The sequence below is a fragment of the Phalaenopsis equestris genome, unplaced genomic scaffold (assembly GCF_001263595.1).
Source record: "Phalaenopsis equestris unplaced genomic scaffold, ASM126359v1 Scaffold001357, whole genome shotgun sequence".
Classification (NCBI taxonomy): Eukaryota; Viridiplantae; Streptophyta; class Magnoliopsida; order Asparagales; family Orchidaceae; genus Phalaenopsis; species Phalaenopsis equestris.
The window spans coordinates 21,098-32,412 of record NW_018165796.1 but is presented as its reverse complement, the minus strand read 5'-3'; the positions used below and the strand labels follow the sequence as shown (position 1 = coordinate 32,412).

Here is an 11,315-nt window from a genome sequence, read left to right as displayed (position 1 = left end):
CGAAATATAGCTCTCATTTTGGGGGGTTAATGACCAACATATGTTCATCAACAAATTCATCATTCAATGGTGAATCAACCAAAATCAGATGAGCTGCTTGAAAGTCAACTAAGGCCTGTCCCATTACGGCTCGCTGAGGGACATGAAATATTAAAATGTGATAGAATGATGGCCAATCTAGCTAATCATATAACTATAGTGGGATGGGTCATCAAATATTATAAGGGTTTTAACCTTGAAATCAAATTTATATGATGTGAGAGCATGTAATGCCTCAACTTTTGGACTAAAAATATCAACAACAAATAATATTTCTCGATTGACAAATATTTTTTCTTGGCTGGGATGAAATGGCAACTAAGATAGTTCAAAGAATTCTTTCTCATCCACATTATTCTGAGTTAACAAGGCACCTACCGACTCTTCAAGAGCGAAAATATATAATATGAGTTTCTTTGAGGTAAGAGCTGCTAATATTGGTGGAATCAAGAAAGGTTGACATCAGCCAAAGAGATTGGAAATAAATCTCCTAATGAATGCAAGCTTTCCTTAAAGGGAACGCAACTGTATTAAACTCTTAGGAGGTTCCATATCTATGATGACTTTGATCTTAGTGGGATCAACCCCAATGCCTTTATGGCAGACTAGAAAGCCCACAAATTTTCGTGAAGATATGCCAAATGCACACTTTAGATGGTTCATCTTTAGATCATACTTCCTAAGGCGCTAAAAAATGACTCTTAGGTTTGAGAGATGATCTTCCTCAGAATGAATTTTAACCACCACAATGTTTATGTAACATTCAACTTAATGGTGTAACACATAATTAAAGATGTGCTTTATAGCACATTGATATGTTGCCCTAACATTCTTTATACAGAAAAGCATAACCTTATAGTGAAAAATCCACATAGGGGTATATGTTGTTCCTCTTCTAAGGCCATCCAAATTTGATTATATCCAGACAAGTCATCCATAAAAGAGAACATTACATGAAATGAAGTGATATCCATCATGAAGTCTGGTATTAGTAGAGGAAAATCATGTTTCATACATACTTATCTAGGTTCAAAAAATCGATACAAACTAATATCTATTTGTTCTTCTTCCGAGCATGTACAACATTTTCTAGCCATGTAGGGTAGACAACATCTCTAATGAAATCATCCTTGATGAGCTTCTGGTTTCTTCAATAACCATTTTCTCTATATCGGGTTGTATTCTTGGCAGATATTGCTTAACCAAATTAATGCTTGGGTCTATGGCTAAATTATGAATAATTATTGCTAGAGCTAAACTAAGAATCTCGGCATAACTTCATGTAAGATAGTCACAAAACTTTTTCAAGATATTTATGATTTTACTAGTCGTAGAATCCAACAAGATTTGACTTATAAAAGTTGAATGAAGATCGTCAGCTGTACCCAACCAAATCGTCAATAGTCAAAGAAACACCATTCTCCAATTCAAGAGAAGCCTATTTGACTTCAACTTCCTCATCATCAATGGTAACAACCTCATCACCCTCAAGTGTAAAATTTATTCTACACAAGGTGCTGATAATTCTAATTTCATTTGGTTTTTTAACATATCCCAAGCCAAATTTATCTTCAAGGGGTTTATTCTGCCACATAGCCTTACACAATTTGGATGGGCAAACAAACCACTTCTTGGGCACCAATCCATTATCGAAGAACTTATTAATTAAAGGCGAGAATAATAAGAAAGAGGAATATCGTCTATTTTTTTATTATCATTATTTAAAAGCATTACATTATAGTTGGTTACATGTTTATCAACTTTGTAAAATAAAATGACTTTCTATAAATTTTACAAGTTACATAAAATGCACACAACTCATCAACAATTGATACACTTGCAGCTGTCGGGTTTTTATAATATCCTCACAACATTAGTTTAATATTCAACATCTTTTCTTTCAAGAACAAGTTGGACAGACATGGGACTATGAAAAACATTCGCTCATCTTAAAGTAAGAATGGTAAGGAGGCCTAGTTTCCAAAATCTTTTTTATTTTGGGCATGTGAGCTCCTAATGTGATCCATTGACAAGATCTCATATGACTCCAAGTCAGTAACTGATTCGATTGTTGTTTTAATCTTAATAGGCAGCATGATAGGGAAATCTTGATCATGTCTCGATGTTATCGGGGCATGATGTGTTTCCTCTTGCCTTTGCATATCTTTGTCTATAAAAATGAAAGAACTAGTAAAAGAGGGGTCTGTGGATGGTTACAGGTAGGTTACAAATAAGTCCCGCGCTTCTATTTTCATATATTAAGAATTTATTTGTAGGTTACAGATATGTTACACTAGGTTATATGAAGGTTACAAGAGGTTATAATGCAGATATGACCTCCTTATACCCTCGGTATAACCTGAAAAAAATGTATGCAGCGCTGCATACTCAAATTATTTCCGAGAGGGAGAGGGAGGAAAAAATATTACATCAATACTCCGCACGTAGAGCTACTTGCGGAGTTCAATGAAATTATGGCGTGGAGGTGATCCGCCCGGTAACACAAGGGAATATTCCCCTTGTGTTATTCAGGTGTTATGTGTTCTGGGAATATTTTCGGTGTTATAATAACACAATAACACATCAATAATACTTAAATAACACATAATAACACCCAAATAACACACAATAACACCTGAATAACACTACAAGAAATAATTTCGTTACTACGTAAGTAACTAATATTTTTTCGAGAGGGAGAGCCACTGTTTTGAGAAACCTTTTTTTTTATTTGATAAAATTGATTGCTTTTTCAAATTTTGTGATACTTTCGTAAACTAGAAGTCTTCTTCCGTTGATCTGTTTTCAATCTTCCAGGTAATGCATCCTCTTCTGCTCTTACTAGGCTAGAATCAAAGACGAAGTCAGGATGCTGATTTTACATTTCTTTCGCAGCCATAATTTTTCAATCCTGTTATTTTTGGGTTTTTATGAGATTAAGGAGAAATTTGTTCGTCCGCTCTTTGAAATTGCTCTCAATGTTAAATATGATTTGTGATTGTTTTGTATATTGTGTTCTAGGGTTTATCTAAAATTTTGGTAATAAGTTTGTTGTTAATCTGATTTCATTTTTGTTGGATTGGCTTGGGTTTTACGGGGTTGCTTTGTGCTGCTTCATGAATGGTCAGATAAAGGTTCAAATTATTTTACTAATGTAAGGAAAATGACATTTATTTTCAAAACGGACCTAATTTAATTTTGAGTGGACAGTGAACTATCTTGTGATTGTGTTGCTAGCTTCTTCACGAAGTTGAAAACCTTCTAGCAACTAAACATAGGCGATGATACCTGGCAAGTAGATGTATGTTTGAGTATGGTCGTATTAAAATTGAATGTGGATGGATGGTTAATTTCTTTTGATCTGTTAAATCAAAGATAAAAACCCATTTTATCAAATTTACATGGTTGTATTTTATTATTATGTTTGTGTTTTATAGAATGTCTCCATCCACTAATCAGATTACTCGGATTCCATGTAGCATTGTTTCAGTTTCCCTAAATCCCACTATATCTCCCTTTTCTATGAATTGGTGCTTTAAAAGTGCTTGAAATGCTAGCTAAACTTTTTCCTAATCCTTTATGGTGGTTCTATATGGAAGGCTAGTAAGATACGCTTATTTTTTTTTACCAAAAAAAAAAAAAAGGTTTGTGGAAGTGATGAATTTGAAACTAGTGGAAAACTCTTTTTTTCCTTCCACAACTACCCAACCCTCTTTCTTAATTGGGAGTGCATATAATCGACGTTGCTTTATTACTTTTTAGGGGTTTTTACATGCATAGCAGTGCTCCAAACCTTCTAATTTACACATCACACACCCGAAACATTCAATTTACTAATAAAGCACTTTAAACACAAAATTTCCTAAAATTTACGCCTCACTATTCCTCCAGTCGCTTCTGTCACATCCTCAACAAACTCGGTTTAACCACATGCAAAAGCAGCAAAGTTCACTTCAGCTTCAAGCATTGTCTCCTCGGGCGTGCCTCGGGCGTCTAAAGGTATAAAGTTCTGATGAGTATTCTCAGTTCTATTTTGTTTTTTGAAGGAAAATGGTGTTCAATTGCCGTGGTTCTGTTTTATTAGCTGGGAATCTTTGTTTGGTGTCTGGGATTGGTTTTTCGAGCAAGAAAAGAAGCCAAGTTGGAGGGTTTGGATTTCTTTTTCATGATTTTTGTTGAATGGATTAGTGATCAGGAGAGTCAACTGGCATGGTAGCATGGAAACATTGGTTATAGCTACGAACTCCATTGCATTGCTTTGGTAGAGAGTCAAGGAGTCAAGTTCAGTTGGGTGAAGTTCAGCTACTAACGCTATTGCTTTGGTAGTTGTGAACGACATGGTTTATGTAATGTCTTTTTTTATATGAAATAATTGAGGCGGTGACGGCGTGAACGGAGGTGTTAATTTTGGCGAATTTTGAAGTTTTAATGGTTTTATTTGTAAATTTAAAGTTTAGGGCGTGAGATATGTAAATAAGAATGTTTGGAGTGCTAACATGTAAAAACCACTACTTTTTATTGACCATAATTTATTTTTTAATGCTTTAGCTATTTGTATTATTTTTTTGTGCTATCAAAGGTTAAATTTTTTCCTCGAACTACTTTTGAAACTAAATGTACTCTTTATCTTTCTCCTCACATGCATTCTTTGAACCCTTGCTGCTATCACCCGTTTCATACATCTCGTCTCCCTCCATTAATACTGTTTCTTCCTTCCTACACGTTATTATTGTATGTCCGGTAATAACCACCTGGAATCTTCGATAACCAACAGTTAGTAATCAAATTGAGGGAATTCCATAGGTTTTGGGTGATAACCATATCTACTTTTCTAGTGACCAACTGTTGCTAGAAAATTACTAAATTGAGGGATGGAAACAGAAAATGAGAGGATAAAAAAATAAATATCTTTTATAAAAGAATTCTAAAGTATAATTTAGAAAAATATAAGATTAAGAAATAACATAGATGAATTATCACAGAAAATTATGCTATCTTAGAATCTTCATGATAACATGGAGAGTTTTGTAGGCTTCATGGTAAAGGCATATTTTTTGCAACTCTATCTCAATTAAAAAAGTTAAATTCTCTCTGTCCATAAACCTTTTATCCACAAACAGTAAATATTTTGAAGAAAGATAGAAAGAACCCAAGCTTCAGCATGCTGCTTAATGAAGCAATCACTTTTATATGATATTTCTCCTGTTAATTTTACTAATTGGGAAATTTGTTAAAATACTGACTGCAATTTTACAAACATATGTGTGATGAAATTGATTTTTTGTGTTATCTTGAGCATGCGTATTACTAATTTCCATGATGACCGCCAAATTCACGAGTAACTTTAGGATGTGGAACTTTAGTAAAGGGGGTTTGTTATTGCTGGACCTGTTTGCTCCGTTGAATAGTTTCTTCTTAGATCTTCTCATATGGCAATTTATGTCAAGAAGCGATAACATAGGTAGAAGAGATTTGAGAGATAAATGCTTTTCAAGTCAGAACGCAAGATTATTATATAGATCAAGTGCAACAACATAATATTTTTTCATGAAACATAAGCTTTTTTATTAGTGAATACAGGCTTGTTGCTGTTGTTGTTGGTGCATATATTAGTCTTTTATGATTATGCGTACAATTGAAACTTTGGTTGAACATAAAATTAATGTCAGTGATTTATATAGTTTGAATAATTATGGATTATCCACTACATCCTTAATTGTTAAAATTGTATAATTAAAGTTTGTAATCCACATAAAAAATTAATGACATTAATTGTGATTAATTATATATCTTAATTAGTTTTATCTCTCAATAATTTTTATTATATTTATATAATTAATTAAGATAAGATATCAAATTAAATTTTTTAATTTACCCACATAAATTAGAAATGAACATAGTTTAATAGTTTTATTATGAAGATATAAGTGAATTTAGTTGAAAATGAACTTTTGACCATCATAAGTTTTATATCAGTAAAATCATAATTGTTTGATGATTGATTTATATTGATAAAGCATGATTTGTATTTATGAGCCTCAATTTTATATAATAAGCATGTTTTAATTATTTTTATTTTTGCATTTATACCATCATTAATTATCTCTATATTAAATATGACATTATTGAATTGAGGGGTGATAACTATAAAATATGAAAAAAAGAAAATTCTTCTTCATTTATGGTGAGTGAATATTGAATATACTATTAGGAAAGACAAAACACTTGCAGTTACTTGAATTATCACTATTGGTGATATTGCACTTTATGAATATTGTTAGTGATCTAATAGTCCTTGGTTAATGTTCATAAAGATAAGATATCCACAAAGATTCTTGGTTCGGTTGATCAATATAACTATGTAAGTGAATTACTTTAAACAATTGATGGATAATTTAATATATAATGCAAATGCATGATATTATAGCTCAATTGAAGACGCTTAAAATTGATATGTTAGTACTTTTTAGTGCACTATATTTTAAACACTCTTCTACAACAATATAGTTCATTCAAGTTCTTTTGAACACACATGATCTAATGTCCATTAATTGATCATTTATTTTTATGTATTATAAGATATTATGGAAATATAATATTGTTGTGGAATAGTGTTTAAAATATAGTGCACTAAAAAGATAATTTCTTCAATTGAGTTGCAATTTCTTGCATTTACATTATTTGCTCCCGCACACCTTTTATTTCCATTAGTTTTAGAGATAATTTCATAATTGAATACTAACAAAAGTTTTATCTGAGGTGTTAAACTGTTCATCAATTTCCTTAAGTAGCAATCTTACACGTGTACTATCGACTAAATCACAAATAATTATATATATCATTGTCTTTTATGAATATTAAATTAAGACAATTGGATTACTATCAATTTCCATAAAGTACAATTTCGTCAATAGTGCTAGTTCAAATAAATACAGGTGATTCATTTTTTCTAATAGTATAACCACTTCCATTCACCCTAAAAAAGAGAGAATTCTCACTTTTCATATTTTATAGTTATTACTTTTCAGTTTTTGATTGTTATATTTAACGATAAAGATATTTGTTGATTGCATGACCGAAAAAATAAAAATAATTAAAATATGCATATTATACAAAAAATTGAAGCTCATAAACATAAATCATGTTTTATTAATATTTATGAATTTACTAACATAAAACTTGCATGCGTGTCAACTAAATTCACTTAGATCTTAATAATGAAAATATTAAATTATGTTTATTTCTAATTCTTGTGGATAAATTAGAAAAATATAATTTGATGTTTTATTGTAATTAATTATATAAATATAATAAAATTCCTATGGGATAAAATCAATTATATCTATATAATTAATCACAATTAATGTCTTTAATTATTTATGTGATTTATAAAACTTACAATATTTAAGGATGTTGTGGTTAAACCCTAACTATACAAATTACATAAATCACATATATTAACTTTATGCTTAATTATCAAAGTTTCAATTATACGCATAATCATAAATGACTAATATATGTATCGACTGCAAAATTATAATAGTAGTATTTCTGTATTCTTTCACATTCAACGGATATGAAATGTAAATTATTACGATAAATTATTTTCATTTACATATTTTCTCATTTTTTGTATATCACAACTCTCCAAAAAGATGAAATGTATAGATTTTTTATGGTTCCTAGCAAGTGATATCAAGCATAGATATAAATTAAACAAGCTTATAAATTAATTTAATCATGTGAAAATGAATTTTACTTCGACTCTAAGAGCAAGTCTTTGGACAGTTGACTTTTGCTTGCGAAACCTGTCCGCATCCATGTGGACAGTTGACTTTTATTCAAAACTGTCTTCTAAACAGCCTCTTAAAGTTAAAAGAGCGTGTTAATTGACATTAGCCATACAGAAACCTTTCTTCTGGTTGGTTGGATATTCCTGAAATCTCAAGGCACAGCAATTGTGGAATTTTCACCATTATTCATGAATAAATTCTTTAGTATGATATTAGCTCCTCTCAGCATTGTCTAGTTGGAAACTAGCTTATCAGAGATGTATGTGTAAATTGCTGTTTTTTTTTCAACTTTTATTCTGTTTCTTGGAACTGATATAACTATTAGTTTTTATAACATATGTGATGCAACTATGCTTGTTGTTCCAGAAATAGTTTGACAGATAAATAAACGGGTAGCATGCCCACTAAAGCCATCAGAAGGCGTCAATATCATGGGGAAATTGATGATAGTAAAGATGAGCATTTGAACATTTACCAATCAGATTCTCTAAGAGAAACACTTCTTGCAGAGCATGATTTCAAAGACAAAAGTACTGAGGTGAGAACTCATTTTGACTAATCAACAAATTTGAAAAATTCCTCTTGTTCTACAGATTTTGTTGCTTAATTGACAGGATTCCAGTCAGAAGGGCCAATGGAAGATCTGGGATAAGAAACGAAGAGAGCCTTTCTGCTTGACTTATCTCTCTCAGTTAGTAAATAACTGCATAAGATGGATAGGTAATTAAGAACTGTAGCAGTAATGACTTTGTATTGTATCAGTCTTCTGTCATCTTAAAATTTTTTAGCTTATTTACACCTATAAACTCCCATTTGAAGTACTATTCAAAAGTAATCATGATCTGGAAGGATAAATGTGTTTCAGATAGAAGTTATAATTAATCATTAGTTCACGAGGAACTAAAAAATAAACTAATACAACAACAACAACAACAAAGCCTTAATCCCACTATGTGCGGTCGGCTACATGAATCCTTTTTCTCCATTGCGTCCTATTTAGTGTCATATATTCATTTAGTTCTACTAAATTAAGATCATTTTTTATGCAATAAGCCCAAGTCTTCCTCGGTCTACCTCTGCCTTTTTTAGCATAAGCCGAATCTAAAACATCTACTCTCCTAATCGGATCATCAGATGCCCGATGCTTAATGTGACCAAATCATCTAAGACGACTTTCTCTAATAAACTAATAAGCATGAAAAATCTATTCAATATAGGATGAAATTTAATGGCAATATGTGTAGCTTGAAATTCTGGTAGGTGATTGGTTTGACAAATTAAATGATACTGTGTATATCATGGACATTTTTGAAGGTGCTGTATAACTCTAGTCTTACATGGTTCAGTTACTTGGTTTAAATTTAAATACTTTCTCATAGGATCCAATAATTCTTATGTAAATCTTCACTCTTTAATATCATAGTCTTTTTACACTCTTTAATATGTAGGAGCATATTAATGTAGGCTGGTAGTAGAAGGTTCAAGATTTACCATGCCGTATCGCAAAAATACTATATTTTAGTTGCAATGAAACAAATAATTAAATAAACTTTTAAGTAGTTTTCTTTGCCTTGAAAGAATTTAATGTTTTTATAAAGGCATACGATATACTATATAGTATCTATATGATTTTTATGATGAAGGTAGCAAAATGATTGGTATCCTTTTCTGGTGGTGGTGGAAGGGTCATTTGGCTAGAAAGGAAAATGCTATATAAGATTTTGGACATTTTTGAGGGTGGAACCTATAAGCTTTGAAGGAATAAGTTTTCCTTGGAAGAAAATGATGAGGAATTTTAGATGATAGGTTTTGGATATTGAACTAATGGATGTGTTTTTACATGTTTTGGATCAGTCATTTAGGAGTTATGAATTTTTAATTTTGTTGCTCACAACAGAGAATTGTCTTCCTATATTAGGAATTTGACTGGGTTATCTTAGGGTACCGGGTAGTTGAAGCCTTGGACTGTTGTAGGGGCTGTAGAGGAATGTATAGGAGAGTTTTGAAAGGTTTGGAGGTGTCTTGTGGTTGAGAAAGGCTATGATCTAGGGTTGGCAAGCCTAGCTAGAAGGAGAGGGCATTTATATTGCTAATCTGGAGTAAGTTTGCAAAGAGCTAACTATGGATTTACAAAATTCTAGGGGATCAAGCACCAAGCCTTACTGAACTGCCAACAAGCTTTTCTACACAAAATTTGCACTATTAAAAGATAATTTTGTTCAATGAATTCAAAACTACAAAGTGAGGCTCTAGTTATAGGCTTTTTCTAAGCTTAACCAATTTAGGGGAGCCTTAAAAGCTAATAATCAACTATTATAATGATTTATGACTTATCTTAATACAAGTGAAACTAATACAAGCAAAAATACCATAAAATTTAAAGCTTTTATATGCCATGACCCGGCTCGGGACTTGAAATTAATCAAGACGGAACAAACTGCCCGACAATATGAATTCTTTATATTTAATTACTAGTTAATAGATGAAAGAACCACTAATCGAAATAGAATAAAACAATATATTTAAAATTACTTCATTACTGGTTGTCCGCATCTTTTATAACATTTTTCCTTCTTTCATTCATCTTTTAATCAATTAAATTAACCCAAAAAATTAGTTTAAAAATAACAATGAGCTAAATAAGCCAGTGAATACTCATTCATAAACCACAGTGATACAAGAGAAAATGAAGCAATATTCATATTAGTCAAGCTTTTAATAAATCAATAAAAATATTTAATGTTATTTAAAGAACCTTAAGACACATCAATATCAATATCCTTTTTTATATGCGTGCAAAGGTACCTTAGTATTTCCCTACTAGTACCATTAAGTGGTGACTATTATAGTCAGTCATGCACATACAGACAGTCAACTTAAATATATCATTCATTTATTCATCGCATTCAATTAAGTATACTACATAAAACATATGTCAATGCATGATAACAAATAGCTACAAACATTCATAAAAATATGACCGATAAAGAAAATAATATCTCAATCAGAATAAAACATGAACAACGTCATTAACTGCAAAATAGTTTAGAAGAAACAAATTTCTTACTAGATCAAAAGTACGAGTACTCACCTCGACGTCGATAAATTTGTTATTTGATTTTTCTTGACGTCGACTCAATTGGAACCTAACATGACATAAAATTTAATTAATTTAATATTTTAATGAACTAACTTTTTATTATTTAAATATTAAATTCATTATTTAATCCTAATTAAATTCAATAATTAAATATATAATATAAATCTAAATTTCTTTACCGAAGTTTGTTTTGGTCAATCTTCCTCCTCTAGCTTGCATCCTTCACCTCTTATTCGCCTCCAAAACTAAAATTCTAACCAAAGGTCCTAAATAATAATTTTTTTTAGCTTGCATCCTTCATCTCTTATTCACCTTCAAAACTAAAATTTTAACCAAAGGTCCTAAATAATAAATTTTTTTAAAATATTACATTATATATATAT

General features: G+C 30.9%; 1 protein-coding gene across 1 annotated transcript in view; it reads left to right on the top strand.

Moving 5' to 3' along the window:
* Positions 1-2,862: 2,862 nt before the first annotated feature.
* LOC110034138 (ELMO domain-containing protein A-like) overlaps positions 2,863-11,315 on the top strand; it is an 18,821-nt gene continuing 10,368 nt past the window's right edge. Inside the window, exons 1-3 of the mRNA XM_020738419.1 lie at positions 2,863-4,038; positions 8,199-8,370; positions 8,447-8,552. Coding sequence (XP_020594078.1) covers positions 8,230-8,370; positions 8,447-8,552 — 247 coding nt within the window. The 5' untranslated portion in view covers positions 2,863-4,038; positions 8,199-8,229. The remainder of the gene's footprint in view (positions 4,039-8,198; positions 8,371-8,446; positions 8,553-11,315) is intronic.